The sequence below is a fragment of the Macrosteles quadrilineatus genome, unplaced genomic scaffold, assembly GCF_028750875.1.
Source record: "Macrosteles quadrilineatus isolate MER2022 unplaced genomic scaffold, UCM_ALF_1.0 Scaffold_4__1_contigs__length_99947679, whole genome shotgun sequence".
Classification (NCBI taxonomy): domain Eukaryota; kingdom Metazoa; phylum Arthropoda; class Insecta; order Hemiptera; family Cicadellidae; genus Macrosteles; species Macrosteles quadrilineatus.
In genome coordinates this window covers 19504237-19524078 of record NW_026542597.1, presented here as the reverse complement: position 1 = coordinate 19524078, position 19842 = coordinate 19504237, and the positions used below count along the sequence as shown (strand labels likewise).

The 19842-nt window shown below is 39.9% G+C and overlaps 1 protein-coding gene across 1 annotated transcript; it reads left to right on the top strand.

The window, feature by feature from the left end:
* The first annotated feature begins 2818 nt into the window (after window positions 1–2818).
* On the top strand, window positions 2819–19390 carry LOC128992787 (E3 ubiquitin-protein ligase ZSWIM2-like). The gene is made up of 5 exons (XM_054416527.1): window positions 2819–2916; window positions 13889–14054; window positions 14776–14904; window positions 17749–17929; window positions 19263–19390. The coding sequence occupies exons 1-5, from the start codon at window positions 2819–2821 to the stop codon at window positions 19388–19390; spliced, it is 702 nt and encodes a 233-aa protein (XP_054272502.1).
* Window positions 19391–19842: the final 452 nt, after the last annotated feature.

Here is a 19842-nt window from a genome sequence, read left to right as displayed (position 1 = left end):
GGTCAGTTTATTAGCCCGGCATTATTTGAACATACAATTACTTTTATAAAGGTAAACAATATTATAATGAGTTAAAGGGAGTAAAGGGAGATTACATTTTTGAGGAAAATCACAAAACTGCAATGATTTCTTAACTGTAAAATTTACTGCTCTCCGTGTTGTGCCATTTTGTTCAGGGTTAAAAGTACTATTGCACACTAAATCTTAATGGGAATTGTTAGAGCCTTTCTTGTAAATTACTTTTCAGTTATTTTATGGGGTTTCAAGGGAAAATCCCTGTTAAAATTCTAAGTTTAAAAAATGAAAAATTGTCAGGAGATACCATTGATTAACCCACATACCAAATTTCACCAAAATTGGGCCACAGGCGTGGTCTGTAGTTCTGTAAGAAAACCAATCTAACCTCAACCCCAAAAGTCTAAACTAAAAAATGTTAATACTTTCTCCATTTATGATCATAAGTATTGTAGTACAATAAAAATATGTTTTGACAAAAAAAAATAGCACAACCGGGGAATTTGGTACAGATGTTGGGTATACCTTCCTTTTAAACATACTAAAAGTCACCTAAAATTGAAGCTGTGCTACGGCCGCCATATTGGAAAATGGCAGCATATTTCTGTATTTTTCGCTATAGTGACTTTATTATTGGAGATACAGGAAAAAGCTAAATATACAAAATGTCCCTAGTCCATCTAAAAGTACCGTAAAATGGGGTGAATAGAAACAACAGGGTGAATAGAAACAAAACTTCAATGAATGATTCACATTTTTATAACTTTGTTATACATTGACTTTATATAAGGGATTTATTTTCCCCCATTATAACCATATCCTATCTACCTGGGAAAAATTAGTTTAGCATATTGGTATCACTGCTTCGGATGTTGGATGATGCGAAACATCATTTGACAATTTTTGCGAAAAACATTCTTTTCAAAACTTTCTCTCTAAGTATGAACCTATTACATGTATTTATGTTAATAACCATTTTTTATATTGTCTTAGGTATCTTAAAACCAAGTGTGTTAATAGATTAGCCTTAGAGTAAACTATATTTTTTTACTTTATTTTTAATTTAGGTTATGTCATGATTTTGCAAAACCAGGGTGAATAGAAACACTTTTTTTTGAACCAGTGGTGCAAATAAAGGTTGACCTGAAAACCCCCCAAAAAAGAAAAAAAAATACCAGAGATTAAGATGATTCTACATCAGTCACACTGGAAGAAAGTGACAAAGACGAACAATTTGATGAAGAAGAACCAGCATACCTAGCTCAAGACATCAGTGAGTCTTCAAATTTGTCCCTTCATGATCATGTAATTGTCAAAGTAATGGGGAAAAACAAAACTTGCTATCGTTTATATGTTGCAAAAGTTATTAAATTTGACGAGGAAGGATAAATAGGAAGATTCATTAAGAAAATTGCGCAAACCAACAAGTTCTGAGAGACAGATTAAGAGGCCCTCTTCAAAGTCGATGACGTAGTACGATCGGCTTCTAACTCCCAAGCCGTGTACAACTTGTAGATTTAAGGGAGTGTTGTATTTTGAGGATGATTTGTCTGATTTTACTCTTCATTTAGTTGGTTTCTATGTAAGATTTTGTTACTCTGATTTCACCCATTGTCATTTATATTCTCCGATTTGTTTGGATAAGGGTTTATGAAAACGACGTTTTTATACTTCGTACTTATAAATAAATGTGTTAATTAACTTTAAATATTTTTATTTACAACAACCTAAGCTAACAAGCATAAATTTCATGTTTCTATTGCCCCTGGTAATTGAGGAAAAGCAACAATCATCAATTTAACACAGTGTTTCTATTCACCCCAAAGTGCGGGGTGAATAGAAACAGCCATATTTTATTTTTTTTCTGCTTAATGATTAAAAAGAAAAAAAAAATTGATAACTGGTTTGAGTAGAGGAGTTCAAGACCGAAAATATGAGCTAGTGTTGAAAATTTAAAAATTAAAAATATCGGTTTTACCGAAGCTTAAAAGTCAAAAAGTGTTTCTATTCACCCCATTCTACGGTACACATTTTTTGTATTTATCATCTTTCTCTAAACCCAACGGTTTTTTAGTGTATTTCTGATTAAGTATATTTAGTTTTTTCTATTTATCAAAAATAGGTGAATCACATGGAAATTGACGGCTACTTTCAAGGTTTAGGATAATTCATCTCATTTAATTAAATAGTGTGATACTATAAAATCTTAAAATTTAACTTTATCTTATGAGTAAAACAACCCCGCCACAGCAAACTTGCAGACTCAGAAAATATCCATTTGGTTGGATGTTTTATTAAATGTATATAAATAAAATTAGGTTCAACAGGTACATAGGTTTGCTGCTACATGTAGTTTTTTATAGTGTGTTTTTTTAGTAAAATATCCACAACTTAGTATCAAATAACTAATTTTCCAAGTTGTATCATAATACATCTATAAACAAGCAAACTACAGTTAACTTATTCATAAGAATAGCATGGGAGTTTTAAATTTACAAATTTGAATATACAAATTTTGGTTGTGTTTACTAAATAGATGGCGATTATTTGTCACGATTCGAATATTAACTGAAGGGGGGGGGGGGGGGTTTAGCCCCTGCGGTTTCGGGGTTAGAATAGAACCGCAGCCTTCCCGGGCTTGTCGTAAGAGGCGACTAAAAGGGTGACCGACGCTCTCACTGGGAGTCCTTGGGAGTGCCCCTGTTGTGTTTGCAGGGGTTGATGTGTGCTCTGCACTGCCGATGGGTATTCTCAGTGAGTCGTGAGAAACCAGCCATTTCGGTCCTTGGTCAGGGAGTGCGGCATGGATGTAGAGGTCGGGCTCTACATTGTGACGGGTGACCCCCGGCACGTCAGGTATCCGGTGCTGGGAAAACGGAGGTTGGGCCTCGGGGAACTGGGGTAGGGGCGCTGTCCCCGAGGGTATACCCGTTCCTGACTATTCCGGGCCGCCCCTTGCCGCACGATGCGCTGGTAAACACAAGATGGCTTTTATAACAAATACCCTGAACACATCTTTAATAAGTAGCTCGAATGAGCAAGAAAAGAAGTCGGAAGTAGAGCGAGACCCTTTTGGGCGAAGCTCCAAGGTCCAGAGATCGCCAACATTGAAAGGCGTGAAGACGTCCCCTCCACCTGCATCTTTCAGGTGTACAAAAGACTTGACTTTGGGATCTCCCTTGACAAGTGGAGAAGGAAACGGTGGACCACCCTCTAAGTCTGGTGAAGGGATGCCGGAGGAATCCCTAACAACAGCGTTAGATTTGGAAGTGTCGGGAATGGTACTTCTGCGTCAGCAATATCTCGACGCAGAAAATGACATTGAAAACCGGCTTCGAAACATGGAGCAGACCATAAAGGCAATGCTTGAAACCTTTAAGACGCAGAGAGGAGTTAACCAAGTGGTTAAAAATGGCATGGCTAAGCTCGAGGACGACCTTGGTTTTGTCTTCGCCTGCCGGCTGGTGAGCAAGGCGGCCATGGAAAGGATCGCCGAGAAGGTGGTGTCCCTACCTGACGACAATGCGCGACCTTCCAAGAAACGCAGGAGGCCTACATCAGAAAGCCCTCCAAAAAGAGAAGAGGTTGTTCAGACAGCAAAGCCTAAAGTTAAGGTCAAGGCGACCCAGACTTCTAGGTCCTTCTCTGACGTAGTTGCCGCTCCAGCGAAACCTCAACAGCCACAGCAACCTGCGACACCCATTGAGGGTAGCTCCCGAAAGGGGTCAGTCGTAGAAACACCATCTGGGACTGTGTGGGAAAAGCGCCTTACGAAAAAGGAGAAGAGGAAATTGAGGCACGCGGAAGTCGGCTCCAAGACATATGTGGCAGTGAGGGCGCAATCGACCGGCGTGGCCCAAGCTGTGCCTGGCTCGGCACTCGCTAAAAAGTCGCGGCCCAAAAAGCCCAGGACTGAGGCAATTTTGGTCAAGCCTTTGGAGGGAAGATCATTCGCCGAAGTCTTGGGTGTTATCAAGGCCAAGGCTAAGCCAGAGCAAACCGACACGGTTGTACGGTCGATTAGACAAACCCGGGACGGGGACGTCCTCCTCGAACTGGGTAAGTCTAAAGATAAAGCCGCCTTTGCTGCCGAACTAAAGGCAGCTGTGGAAGGTCAGGGCACCGTTCGTGCTCTCGAACCCAAGACGTCCGTCGAGGTTCGGGATATGGATTGCGTGTCAACGGAGGATGACGTCATTGATGCCCTAAAAAAAGCTGTCCCCGAGCTTGCCGGACAAACGGCTAGTCTGAGGGTGTGGCTCACGAAACCAAACCGGAGTCAACAGCGGATGGCGGTCGCCGAAATGGCAGACGCAAACGCCAGTAAGGTTTTGGCACTCCAGCATTTGAGGGTTGGATGGGTTAATTGCAGGTTGAGACGGAGGGTGGAAGTAACGAGGTGTTTTAAATGCCTTGATTTCGGCCATTCCTCCCGAAACTGCGAAGGGCCCGACCGAGGCAAGAACTGCCTTCGATGCGGGGAGGTGGGTCACACTCGTAGGGACTGTAAAGTTGAGACCTGTTTCCTCTGTAAGGAGAAAGGCCTCAATGATAAAAACGCTAAACATATAGCTGGGTCTGGGCAGTGCAGTGCATTTAAAGGCGCACTACAACAAACGAAAGCCCAACCACGAAGATAAGGATCCTCCAGTGCAATGTAGATCGATCCAGGACGGCTGACGCGCTTCTCAGTCAGCTTGCCCTCGAACACGGTGTTGACGCGCTCTTGGTCAGCGAACAGTATCAGTACCGGGACAGGGACCCATCTCTTTGGTTTCCCGATACACTTGGTACTGCTGCGTTCTGGGTTCGTAATACAGCTAAAGTGCAGGTAAGGAGTCACGCGAAGGGCCGAGGATTCGTTTGGGTCCGGTGCGGGGATGTCACTTACTTTAGTGTATACCTCACCCCCAACGAGGCTATCCGTGACTTTCGTGGAAAGATAGACCGCCTGGAAGAGAGCGTGCGCGATACCGCCGGGCACGTTGTCGTGGCGGGGGATTTCAATGCTAGGGCTGTCGAGTGGGGAATGACTCTCACTAATTCCCGGGGGAAGTACATCCTGGACTTTGCTGCCAGGGCTGGACTTGTTGTCATAAACGAGGGCAACACGCCAACTTTCCAGCGTCCCGGAATGAGGGGAACGATCCCAGACATCACGCTTGCATCTGAGTCCCTCTTGCCGAGGATACGAGCCTGGAGAGTCCTAGAGGATTATACGGCCAGTGACCACCAGTACATCATTTTTGATGTCATGGATAGTCATCAGAGACAAGCTACCGTGTCTCGGCAGGTGCCCGTTCGGTGGAACACCAAAAAGCTGGACGTGGCCAAATTCACCGAAGTCATACTACGGGGAGAGCCAGTGGTACCTGCTGCATCCGGCGTGGCTCACGCAGAGACATCAGTTACATCATTGATGAGGCTGATAGTCTCGGCCTGCGAAGAGTCAATGCCTCGCAGGATATCCCGGTGCGATAAGCGACCTGTGTACTGGTGGACAACCGAGATCGCAGAACTACGACGGGCAGCATTGAGAGCCAGACGTCTTGCTACCAGGGCTAGAGAACCTGAAGATAGACGTCTTAAGTCTGACGCTTACAAGGTGGCAAGGAAGTCTCTTCGCCGGGCCATTAACCGGAGCAAACGCAGTTGCTGGGAGAAATTAAGGGACGATGTCGATTCCGATCCGTGGGGCCTTGGTTACAAGATAGTAACCAAGAAGCTTGGCACCCGCTCTCCACCTTCCGTTATGGACGGGGCCTCTATGGAGAGGATCGTAAAGTCCCTTTTCCCGACTCACACACTGCGTCCATTGCGGGAGTTCGGAAGGGTGGACGACGTACCGCTTTTCAGTCTCGAGGAGTTGGAGGCGGCCGTTCTGTCCCTGAAGAACAACAAGGCTCCTGGACCGGATGGGGTACCTGGTGAGGCCCTGAAGAAAGTCTTTTCAATAAACCCACAAATCCTTTTGAGCACGTACAATGCCTGTCTGGCCGAGGGGAAGTTTCCCTTCTGCTGGAAAACAGCTAGGCTTGTGCTCGTGGGGAAGGGAAAAGGAAACCCAGACCTACCCTCCTCTTACAGACCTCTCTGTATGTTGGACACTGCTGGGAAAGTCTTGGAAAAGTTGATCCGTTCCCGACTGAATTCAGCCGTGGTTGCTGCAGGGAATCTATCCCCTCGTCAGTACGGTTTCAGGAAGGGACGGTCAACGGTTGACGCTATTGAGGAGGTAAAGCGAGCCGTAATGAGAGCTGAGGAGTTTAACAACTATTCTCGTCGGGTTGTGCTGCTTGTAACACTTGATGTGCGAAACGCATTTAATTCCGCGAGGTGGTGCGATATGCTCGACGCACTGGAGAACACTTTCCACGTCCCGGCATACCTCATGCGCATGATAGAGGACTACCTCCGGTACCGCCTCATCATTTACGACACTACAGAAGGCTCCAGGACGATGGATGTAACTTCTGGTGCTGCTCAAGGATCCATACTGGGCCCGGACCTCTGGAACGTCGCCTACGACAGCCTCTTGAGATCCGAGATGCCTGAGGAAACCGTCCTAGTTGGGTATGCAGATGACGTTGCGGCTTTAATAGCTGCACGTAGCATTGAGCTTGCCCAGCTGAAACTAAATCGAGTCATGCGAACCATTAACGCATGGATGGCAGAACATGGTCTCTCGCTCGCTCTGAGCAAAACTGAGATTGTCATTCTGACTAAAAAGAGGATTGACACCATCGTGCCTTTGATGGTGGGGAACGTTGAAGTCCAAACCACTCGTGCCGCAAAGTACCTTGGGGTCATGGTGGACAGCAAGCTCAGCTGGCGAGACCAGATCACCCGTACGGCGGACAAGGCCGCTAAAATGGTTTCTTCCCTTAGTCGGTTAATGGCCAATGTCGGAGGTCCACGGTCCAGCCGCAGAAGGCTGTTGATGTCTGCGGTCCAGTCAGTGCTCCTGTACGGTGCGGAGGTCTGGGCAGACGCTCTCAATAAGGAGGTATATAGGATGCGGCTCGCCCGAGTGCAGCGTCAGGCAGCACTAAGGGTAGCATCTGCCTATCGAACAGTGTCCGAACCCGCCGTCCTGGTGGTTGCTGGAGTCATCCCCGTCAAACTTTTGGCGGCGGAGAGGAAGGCAATTTATCAGCGCCGTGGGGAGGACCAGGCAAGTATTGAGGAACGCACCCGGACCTTCCAGCTGTGGCAGGAGAGCTGGGAACAGGAGACAAGGGGGCTCTGGACCAGGCGACTGATACAACAGGTCCAACCTTGGGTTAATCGGCGGTGCGGAGAGGTGAACTTCTACCTCACCCAATTTCTGACGGGTCACGGCTTTTTCCGGTCGTACTTGTTCAGGATGGGCAAAGCCGTGTCACCCGATTGCATATACTGCCCAGGCATTCCCGATGACGTGGAACACACTTTCTTCCACTGCCAGCATTGGGAAAGGCCCCGCCTAGAGGCTCAACAGTTCGTAGGACTGCTGTCGGTGGACACGGTCATACCGATGATGATGGAGGGTGAGGACAATTGGACCTGTGTGTCACTTTACATCCAGGGTGTTCTCCGCGCCAAGAAGCTTGACCTCGACCGGGATGCGGTGTAGGTCAAAAAATAAATAATGCCAGAAACGGTGCGAGCCCTGTGGGCTTAGGTCACATGTTGGCCTGACTTGAAGTAATGTGACAAACAATTCCAGGTCTGTGTCCAACAGAGTAGAGGGGGTTTTTTAGTGAGTAGTCTGTGATAAACTCAGGAGTCTCACACTACAGGCTGGCTACCTGTGTGCGTAAAAGCATTTTCCCTCCTCACCCTAAAAAAAAAAAAAAAAAAAAAAAAAAAAAAAAAAAAAAAAAACTGAAGGGGGTTTCAAAAGGAGATGGAGCAAATTATTTAAGTAATATTAATTCGTACCAAGTACCGGAAATATTGTATGCAGTGAGGTAATTAACTATATTTTTTAAAGTACGCAATAGCCCATTAATATTTTATCCTCATTTTTTACCCATTTAATAATTAACATTTTAATACTTTTATGGCACCACCACACTAACTAGACTTCACATCCCATTGTAAATTTGGAAGTTTGTTTTTCGTGTCTAGTTCATGTTGGTAACTAATTAAGTATAGTATAGCATAGTTTGAAAACTAAGTATAGTTAGTTTTATTTATCAAAAATCGGTGAAACCCATGCAATCGATGGTTATCAAGGTTTACGACAATTATTCATCCCACTTAGTTGATATCAGAGTGATACTAGCTGGTAGTGCCAGCAAAATATTAAAATGTTAATTATTAAATGGGTACAAAATGAGGATAAAATATTAATACGACTATTGCGTACTTTAAAAAATATGGTTAATTACCTCACTGCATACAATATTTCCGGTACTCTGTACGAGTTAATATTACTTAAATAACTTGCTCCATCTCCTTTTGAAACCCCCTTCAGTTAATATTTGAATCGTGACAAATAATCGCCATCTGTTTAGTAAACACAACCAAAATTTGTATATTCAAATTTTTAAATTGTAACTCTAATGCTATTCTTATGAATAAGTTAACTGTTGTTGTTTGCTTGTTTATAGATGTATTATGATCAAACTTGGAAAATTAGTTATTTGATACTAAGGTATTGATATTTTACTGAAAAAACACGCTATAATAAGCTACACGTAGCAGCAATCCTATGTACCTGTTGAACCTAATTTTATTTATATACATTTAATAAAACATCCAACCAAATGGATATTTTCTGAGTCTGCAGGTTTGCTGTGGCAGAGTTGTTTTACTCATAAGATAAAGTTAAATTTTAAGATTTTATAGTATAACACTATTTAATTAAATGAGATGAATTATCCTAAACCTTGAAAGTAGCCGTCAATTTCCATGTGATTCACCTATTTTTGATAAATAGAAAAAACTAAATATACTTAATCACAAATACACTAAAAAACCGTTGGGTTTAGAGAAAGATGATAAATACAAAAAATGTGTATTTTTAGATGAACTACATTTTGTATATTTATCTTTTTCCTGTATCTCCAATAATAAAGTCACTATAGCGAAAAATACAGAAATATGCCGCCATTTTCCAATATGGCGGCCGTAGCACAGCTTCAATTTTAGGGGACTTTTAGTATGTTCAAAAGGAAGGTATACCCAACATCTGTACCAAATTCCCCGGTTGTGCTAATTTTTTTTAGGTTTATGGAATTTTTCTCTTATTTTTACTGCACTATTGGGGGATAAAGTAAAAACCCAAACTTTTAACCTCAAAGTTCAATATTGTACACAAGATTTAGTAGCATAACAAAAGTGCCTTAACTTATAAACAAAATACCTACGTAATACTGCTTTTAACTTCATTCCAAGACAATTCAGTGAAATGTTTCTCCAGATTTAAGCAGGTTTATTCGTATTGCTATATTTTGTTAAAACAGTTAAAATATACTAGAAGGCCAAGAATGGCCCAGAGTATAAACATTTCAAACATGAGAAGAAAAATATTAAAATAACAGAATACATCATATTATCTGTGTAATGTCAATTAGCTCTCAAAATATTTTGTGTCAATAATAAATTACACATCCAGATAAAAATAAATATTGACTAATACAATTACCGTTGAATGAAAAAGTGAAATTGTATATTGGACAGGAAATCGGAAGTTATGTAGATTATAGATCACAGATGCAGTGTTTTGGTTCAGTGCCCCTTCCTTGGCAACCGGCCAACAATGAGCTGGTAACCTAGCAACGGCAGTCCACCCGCGCCGACAAACAGGTAAGATGTTTTTTGTTGATTGTTTATTTATTTTAATTGAAATCGCTTGAAGATGTATGTTTTTATTCAACTTCCGGTCAAGTTTTTGTTTGATATCGTTGAATTGACGGTCAGACAATTACCGGTTTTGGTTGTAATAGATTTCAAAATGTAAGAAATAATTATTTCTCCTGGAGGCATCATTGTCGTAATTTGCTTGGCTTTGAATCATGATTAAAAACATGTATTAATTTACAATAGCCTGTATTTTATAATTTTTACATAGCATTGTAGTAAACGGTCCTTTGTTGAAATTGGTTATACAGTCCTAGAATTAACAATTTCCATTGGCACCTCGAAAACTAAATCTGACTCTTTAAAGTAAAGGGGTTTATATAAAGTATCGCGTTTATTGAAAACTGTTTTTACGTACGCATTAAAAATTATATTGAGGAATAGGAAACCTATGTACTGAAAAGCAAATGTTTCTATGAAATGTGGGCATACTTAAATTTATGAAAAGGTATTTATTTGTATTTTCGAGGTTATTTTATTAATGGATTTTTTTCCACTATCAACAGCTGAAGAATTAGAACTTGCATGTAGAATAGATCCAATAAGGATATAAAATAATGTATCATAATTTAAGCGTGGATTAAAAAACACCATTCCTGTATTTATTCTATGGATTGATTTGATTAATAATGCTTCAACCAAAATAACATTCGTGAATAAAATGCATTTATAAATTATAAAATTTAATAACATTCATCTCTACACTAAAAATAACGAATATTTATCTGTTTAAGTTGGACAAATATTTTTGGTAAGAAACCTAACTATTGAAAGTTCAACGGACAACCAAATGAGGCAATTGAGTTTGAAAATTCAAGAGCCAAAGACTGCGGCAAAGTTGCCTAAAGTGCTTCAACATCAGTTAACTTAGTTAGGACTTATGTCGAGAGCACTCGACGAAATGTGTTGTTATTATTCATTACTTCTGGAAATCGGATTATTTCACGAACCACAGGTATTTTAAATCGATTACTTTTTCACACACGTCCTAGTGAGGTTAAAGTAACATTTGCACTCAAAGTTTATGGGATTTTTTGTTAAGAGGAACGTCAAAAGACAAGAAAGTGTCAAAAATCTAAGACAATTAAAGTATATTTTGATGTTTTATATTGCACATTATCCACGCTTCGATATTTTACTTTGTTTTGGGTCGATCGTGGTCAAATAGTGTCCATTAAACTAAACTTGACAATTTACGCCACTAAACCAATTTTATTGTTTATCGGTTATTTGTTACATAATTTATCATACGAGACACTACAAACACAACATACTCCCTTAGTATATTACTCATCCTTAAGATCAGCTGAAGACAACTTTATTGTTCTGTCCGGTGCACGGTTGAGGTCGTGTTTTGTTTACAATTTAATTTGTTTCTTGTCATTTCACTAATTTAAAACCTCGTTTAACCAAATAAAACGAACTGATCATAAACAATAACTCATCTAGTTATATAACCAAACAGAAAGGTACAAATAATTAATTTTAACCTTAAATAATATAAACAAAATTTCGTTGACACTAGCGATCAGTGTCACCGAACGTTTACCAGACGAGAAAAACGAGCTTCAAAATTTTACAATGGTATGAGAAATGAGAAGTCTATTTGTATTGGTTAGTCTATGATATATCATCAACATAGAACACTGATCACAAACATTATCTTACTAGGTTAGTTTTCATGCTAGAGGTCGTCCAGTGGTAGAAAATTCGACCTAAAATATGTAATGTAGGCCTAATTATTGACTTCTCTATGTTTACCCCAAGTTGTAAATATATAACAAGCGGTTGGTATTTCTTCCATTTGTTTTGATTTTCTGTTTATATTTAGTTATTTCGTCACCAGTTTGGCAACCCACAAGGCCCATGTTAATTTTTAATTTAATTTTTTTGTGCTTATGTTTGATCTTATTTTAGTTTATAATGCGATTCTGCACATCTACACGAAAATATATTTCTAACAATATGCGTAGATTTTCCCTGCGATGCACACGAGCTGGGGAAAAAGTTGTTCAAGAAACATGCTTGCCTATTAATACACAGAATATTTTCTACACCTTTTCTCTGACAATAAGTTAACTTACAAGTTATTCGACATTTATTCACTGACAAACAATTTAAAGGAAAATGATATTTGTCCATACTTAAAATTTTTAATTGTAACATACAATTTCCAATAAAGATTATGAAGGCTACGGTCTTCACGTGGTCCTAAAGTTGGGAATTTTTGTTGTAGATTTGTTTTCATGGTACAAACAATTACCCATAGCAAATCAGATGTTTAAATTTGCTGAAACACTTTGCCACGCCGATTTTTTTGCATAAATAATAGAAGACAAATGTCAAATACACATATGAAAATCGTCTTGCTTTTCTAAAAACAAATAAAATATTCTAAAAACACCTACTATTTTTTCACATCAATCGCACATGTTTTTCCTTCGATGCTTCAAACTACTTCGGAGTATCTAAAGAAATGAAGAGTAAAACAGTAAACGGAGGTCCCGGGCGAGATGAAGGACGACGCCCGGACGACGCTTTTAGGCCGAACTCACCTGACGACTTTACGGTGAGATAAACTCGAAAATTGTTTATACGAAGCTCCAGAGAGCTCCCGCAGGATGAATCGACGCTGATGAAAGCCCGCCTGATTGGAAGGGATATTTTATGTCCCCGTGGCACATGATGGCAGCCCTGCATGCTGTAAACCGGGAATCGTAAAAACAAAAAGGGAAACCAATTGGTCCACCCCGCCCCGTGGACGTGTGACATCCCGTTTTACGGCTTTCTTTCAATTTTTTAACTTTGTGTATGTTTGACGGATCTGGTTTTACGACTACGCGGTGCGGCTACTCAAGAAATTCCGGGAATTCGATAGAGAAGTATTGGAAATTCACATGAAATATTGTTCCATAATTTGTTGGGACTTTTCAATTTTATTCTGTGTATAGCTAGTATTTATCTTTTTATTTGAGATAATTGAAATCTAAAAATTTCCAAAATATACTGTATGTTAAATGTACTGTTTGCATTTTCTTCGAAATTGAGAAAAAGAACTTAAAGACGAGAAGCTTTCCTTACTATTATAATTAGAGATCGTCCTGTGGTCGAAAACTTGACAAAAAATATTTATTGTTCAAACTTCTCTATGTTAACCCCACGCTGTAAATAAAACATGTGATTGGAATTTCTTCCCTTTCTTTTGATTTTCTGTTTATATTTCGTTTGGTATTTCGTCACCATATTGCAACCCATAAGGTTGCATCCATAAGGTAAATTCATTTTAATTTAAAATTCATGTTTATAATAGTGCTTATTTTTGAGCCTATTTTAATTTATAAAGAGATTCTGCACATCTACAGAAAAATATCGTTCTAACAATATGCTTAGATTTTCCCTGTGATTTACACGAGGTGAAAAAACATTCTCTCACAGTGTTTCAAGAAACATTCTCGCTTATTAATATTCGTATATAAAATTCTTTCAGTACATTTCACGTTTAATTGAATGACCTTCCTGTATTTTTATGGGCTTTCAACTTAACAGTAGCCTATTGTTATGAAGAAACATTTTGTTGAATAAGAAAACATGTAAAACTTGACAATATTATTGTATAGTATTGTAAACACAATAAGCGACAGTTCTGCCTCAGTTTTTACGTCAGATCTCGTACAGCGAGTTCTATCCTGTGACAAGCCTAATCCCCTGTCGTGAGTTTACTCCGGCGATTTGTTTACGCAATTCTTAAATTTGTTGTAGCAAAAATCTGCGACGATCATTGCCTTTAAAAGTTTTAAAACGACGAATAATTAATGAAATAGATACAGTATGACGTGTTGAAATACAAATGAAATCGAAAAAGAATATCATAAAAATTGATGAACTAAAAGATAATGCGTAAATGAATCCTTTTGCATACAGTATAGCAAAAATCTGTCTGACTGTAAGACACAAGACAAGAACGTTACGTCAAAATATGTAGAGCCTATGAAATTATATATAATCAGTAACATACAATTTACAGGTGCATACGCGTGGGGAAGATGGCACGGGCGGCGGCCTGGAGACAGCTGTGCCCTCCCCAGGTGAGAGCCCTTCAGGAGTTGGCGAGTCTGAGGCCTCTGTTCCTGCTGAGGCAGAGCGGACCGACAGCCTTCATAGTACAAGAAGCCGAGGAGAAACCAGTGCAGGTCAGTAGTGTGTTGAAATAACTACACTTTGTTTAACTCATGTTGGCCTCGTGTCCAACCATCCTGCGGCCAATGAATATGGTTTGGCATTCATTCGCTATAGGTAGGCCCCATCCCCGACCACCATCGTTATTTGAACAAACTTTAGAATAAGTAGTAACAAGGAATAATAAGTATAACCCTTCGTAATGCTGGAATGCCCCACATACACGGGCATGTTCGCGACGGTGTTGGCGGCGAACATGCTCGCCCCTGTATGGGGAGTTAACGCTACGATCGAGTAAAGATAATGTCAAAGACACCATAGAAATTTGAAGTACGAGTCTTGGCGAGCTTCTAAAGAGAGGTTATGTATTCGTTTATAACCTTATATTGCCACTGAGTGTGATGTGACGAATCACTGTACCAAACACTAATTGCACCACTGATTGACAATTAAATTGGTCTTAACAGCTGTTTGTTTAAAGTTCGGAGCAAGGAAATTTTACTTATTTTCTCTCAATCCTTGAACCTCATTGGTCCGTTTGTTATGTGAAACAGTGCTGTCAGTCAAGTGAACTGCGTTCCTCAACCCTGGTAAATTTTTCGTTGGGACGAAATGTTACTCCATTAGCTTATTTATCAACTGTTAAAGCGAAGGGATGAAGTGTTACTGTGTAAGAAATTAGAGTTTTGCCGAAATTTTACTTAGCCGATGTGTTAGTACACCGTTTAATTGCAGGTACGACTGGGAGATCCTCACCACTGCAGCTGTAAGATCCACCATAAGTCGCGGGAACTGTGTCTGCACATCTGCTGGGTGCTGCTGAAGAAGCTGCGACTGAGGATGTCCAACCCGCTGTCGTACCAAGTCAGTGTTCCTAGCTTGAGTTAATTTTGTACACAGTAAACGACACAGCTGAGCATATGCATACAGATCATTCTCAATTAAAATAGTTTCTTAATTCTGCATGATCATTTTTTCAAATTCGTCACTAGCCCCAAAAGTGTTTGAAACAATATCGCATTTTACAAGACGACCCGTTTGTATTCATACAAAGGTTTCTTAGTGTGTATGTTTGGAGAAGAGAAAGTAGATTGAAATATCTAAAGCCAATGTATTTTTAACATATCGCTGCTTAATCAACCTTTTATATTAACATCTTACAAAATGTTCTAAACTATTTCCTATGGTTTATCCAGAAAGAAAGCATATCATTGCATGAATATTAAATGCATAGCTTAAGTTAAAACTAATAAAACATTGAACCACGAACAATCCACCAATGCTTACCTGCAACTATACCCCTAACCCCTTGATGGCATTTCCTTTGTTAACTCATACCCCCAATAAGATAAGGTTTCAAATATACTTTTCGTCACACTTCAGCAAAAATATCCATTTTGAATGCGTGCGTTGCGGGTCTAAAGTGGCATTTTTACTCTCTATGAAGCAGGAAAAGCGTGTTTACCTAATTTGTTTACCCCTATGAAGTAAAAATCAGTTGTTGTTAACTAAGTTGTAAATTTCGATTGTAAACACAATAGCATGTATCGAAAGTAAATATCGATCGTAGTTAATTGTTGCCTTGGTTCGACACATCGATAGTATAATGTACAGTGTACAATCGTAATAGACGAAACGATTGAATAATTTCTAAACAGCTGCTTGTTTCCATTTACAAATTAAATTGAAACCAAGTTAGAAGTAGTTTTGAGAGGTTATGTTTAAATTAAAACTATTTTAGTTTTGTAACTTAGTTTGTTCAAGTAATGGTGCAAAATGACGAAAAATATAGTTCATTACATGGGCAAAAAGTGTATTTTCAACCCTCGCTCATTTTTTAACCTCGGCTTCGCCCCTAGTGATGAAATAACGGTTTACAGTCAGAAAAAGAAACTTTTTGGAAATACATTGTAATTTGATCGTATCAGACGGTTATCAAAGGGAAGAAAACGTAACATAAACCGTCGAGTAGCTCAAATAGAGTTGAACAAGTGGATTAAGGGTGAGGAAGTGTTACGGCAAGAGCGGCTTAGAAAGTTAACTTTCCGAGAACAAAGTGGGTCTTGAGAGTCAGAGAGGGGAAGGGGGAGGTGAAGGGTTGAAGTAATGAGCATCTCTCAAGGTCGTTGAAAAGTATAAACTAAGAGTGCAAGTCGGAGAAGTTGGGAAGGAGGGGAAACCACCTGTAGAGTCGGGAAATGAAGAAGTGCGGGATCATAAAGAAATCCAGATCTATTAAGTGGAGAGAGCCCCCTCCCCCTCCCCTCCAACCCTCCTGCTCCTTCTAAGATGAATGAATGGACCGACAAAAGGACTCGCGTAGCCTCAGGAATGCAACCCTTGCTCAGTTGCTTTCATTATAAACTTTTCATACCTTTCGAAACCACTTGATGCTTCCTTCGTACCTTTTGTTTCTCCTAGGTTCACTCTTTCGTGAAAGGATCTTTTATGTAGGGGCTTGTTTGGAATTTTAGAACTGTTTTTATTTCAGATTTTTTTTTATAAAGTATGAAATAGTATTTTTTATGGTTCATCTAGTTCTTAAATTATGTATGTGTTATCCTTAAAAAGCCAAAACAAAGCTGATAGCTGACGTTCCGGATTGGGTACTTGATGGGATCGTGACCTTAGGCAAAATCAACTCGAGCACCATCCGTCCCTTAGGTGGAACTTCCCCGTGGAATAGTCGAGAAGTACCAAGAACAGCACCCGGAATCGTACTAATTATTCTTTTAAAAATTGAAAATTATTTTTCTGTGAAAAAGGATATGTACAAAACGCTTCGGCCCACTTTTCGTGCGGATCTAGGCCGGGGCCTAGTCGGCCTGATAGTAAATCCAGCATTGTTAATTTGACATTATTATCGATGACAAAACTACATACAATTGCATAAAATTTCTATGACTGGCATAGACGATGCGATGCATAACCTACAATGTCACCAATGTTAGTGTGTACACATTTACGCCTTTACTGTACTTTCTAAAATAATTACTTTACCTGTTTTGAGCATTCGGAATAAATCTGGCTTCAAGATAAAGTCCATTTACCCTGGAGAGAATGTCTTGCGCAACATATCCACTAAATACCCGAAGGACCGCGGGGATCCGAAATCCGTTTTCTTTCGAATTGTTTCTACTTGTGACTTTGTATAATTCTTGGAGTCTAAATTTTCCTTATTGATTTTTTAAACTTATGAGCCACCTTTGGACGAAGCAGACACTTATTTGCATGGAAGTTTATACACGGTCAATGAAAGTATTTCCCTTTATATTTGCTCATTGAATATCCTATAAAAACAAGCACGTTTTTTAAAATCCTTTTTTCCAGCTCGTGTGCATCGCAGGAAAGTCCACGTATACTATTAGGAAGATATTTTCCCGTAGATGTAAGCCTCAAAAAGTCCTTAAAAATAAGCACAAAAAATTAATTTTAAATAAAAAAAATAGCATGGATCTTATGGGGTTGCTATTCTGGTGACGAAATAACAACGAAAAATAAACAGGAAATCCAAACAAATGGAAGAAATACCAATCAAATGTTTTATTTACAGCGTGGGGTGAAAATAGAGAAGCCTGTACATTACATATCTTTGGTAGAGTTGCGACCATTGGACGATCTCTAGTTTGTTTGGAAATACGGCACGTCCTAGCAAACACGTGCTTCAACAATTGTATAACGTGCTTGTAACCTTGATCTCCCTCCTAGCTGGGGCTGGTACCCAGAGAGCTGGGCGATCTGCTGGAGCCCCGGGGACTGCCGAGGACAGTTCCCCGCAAGCCAGCGAGGGCCCGGGCAGAGCAACAAGCTGTGGTGGCCAGAAGACCTCCTCAGTCTGAAGACCTTTGTCCTATCTGCCTTCTGCCTTTTGGAGACTCCCAACTACCTGGTGAGATAATTCTATCTCTTTTAATTGTTAAGGCAACTAATCTTCTATACTTATAAAAGGCAAAGCCCTCACTGACTCAATCACTCACTCACTCATCACTAATTCTCCCACTTCCCATTTACCTAGGAGGCTGAAATTCTGTACACCGATCCTTTGGCAATTAAATAGGAAAACTAAGTAGTTTTTATTCTGATCGGGCTTTCGGGCTCCGCCCCAGTGGCTCTGGAGTTTCCCATGTTAACCTTATGATTTTTCATATTTAAATGGAATTAATGAATCTTAAAAGCTGTTTCAATTAAACAAGTTGGTTCTGTTCTATGATGTTCAATAGCATTAAAGTTACAAGGATTACCAACAGGGTGCAGCACTATTGTTTTTTTTTAATTTATGACAACAGCTAATTTGCAACCTAAAGGTGAGTGAGCGTAGCGAACGAACTTCAATCAGGATGTGATTGAGCCATGCGAACGAGCTCATCTTGAAAATTAAGAAGTTAAACGGGGCAAAGCCCGCGGGTACAGCTAGTTTTTAATAAAGTCAAACTCGGATGTTGTGCTATCACCACAAGTTAGATAGACACTGTTAGATTACCATTGTTTGATTAGGTAAATATGTTCCATTTGACTCAATGTACCTGCACAATTGATTTAAACCAATGTACATCCACTGGTCTTTTTGGGTCCGTGTTGGAAAACTTCCACTGGTTCAAGGGTCCAATCTAATAAAGCAGAGATACGAAATAGCGATATTGTAGGTCCTAACTGTGTTTTTTTTTCGAAAATACATGTCTGCCCACTGAGCAAAGACGTTTTTGAAGCAAACTGGTTGGCAAAAAAGACACTTTGCTTGCTGTCTTGCTGTCTTTAAAATTGTGTGGATCAGACTAGTAGGTATTGGCCATAACTACTCTTTAACCTATTGAGCCCACGGTTTTGAAGCACATTGGTTGGAAAATGTACAATGCTACAGTTTCGTCAGGCTCAGAATACGGGTCGTCTTGGGCTTAGAAAGAACTTGCTGTTTTGAGACCAGCCGCATACTGTCACTACCATCTCCTACGGTTTGTTCCATTTGGCTTATACAAGGATACTTCGCTGTCTATGGTCAAGACCAGATGGCAGTTTAGGTATTGATGAAGAAAGAAATAACTCACTGTCTTTAAGAAGACCTGTAGTATTGAGCGGAATCACCGGTCTGCTCAAAAAGCTAAGCCATCAAGTTGGTTGGCAAAAGGACAGCAACACTTCTATGATATAGTGGCCAAATTAGTAGTGAGACGAACACTAGCTGAGCTAATCAATTTACATTATACATTGTCATGATATTGTTTTAGTTGTCCACTGTCGCTACGGATGCGGTAACGCTGTCCACACCCGTTGTATGGTGCAAGTTGCTCGACATCAGCTGGACTCTCAGGACCTCGGCACAGATCGTCTGCTGACGTGTCCTCTCTGCAGGTAAAGATGTGATTCGTCACTTTCTGAAAGATAAATAGTGTTTATCCTTTGATTATAGATGGACTGGTATTCAATAAATAAACTTATTACCCGCCGCAAAGTAGTTTTCAGTTTTAAAACACTCGGAGAAGTATACTCCTCCGTGGTGTAAAAGACAAGTTCAATTAAGCTACAAATATAGTACACTGCTGTAAAACGCTGTTTTCTTTCTTATAACGAACCAACTTCACCATTCCTAGTATAGTATAGTATCTTTTATTTGCCCACAAATAATTTCCTACTCTCTAAGATGTGCATTCAATTTGGTTCTGTTTAAAGCTGACTGCTTAAAAATACGAAATATTTACTTTACTACAGACAGAAGTCGATGATTCCTCCCCAGTTTACCACACCGGTGTCTCTATTTTAAACCGCGTACTTGCGATTTTTCCATACTCTCTAGTCTACTTGTACGTG

Bases quoted from the DNA above. Each gene is read 5' to 3' on its own strand.
- LOC128992787 (XM_054416527.1), top strand. From the start codon at position 2,819: ATGGATGTAGAGGTCGGGCTCTACATTGTGACGGGTGACCCCCGGCAC. The intron at 14,905-17,748 runs GTCAGTGTTCCT...TCTCCCTCCTAG, and splicing joins CCAACCCGCTGTCGTACCAA to CTGGGGCTGGTACCCAGAGA. The intron at 17,930-19,262 runs GTGAGATAATTC...ATATTGTTTTAG, and splicing joins TGGAGACTCCCAACTACCTG to TTGTCCACTGTCGCTACGGA.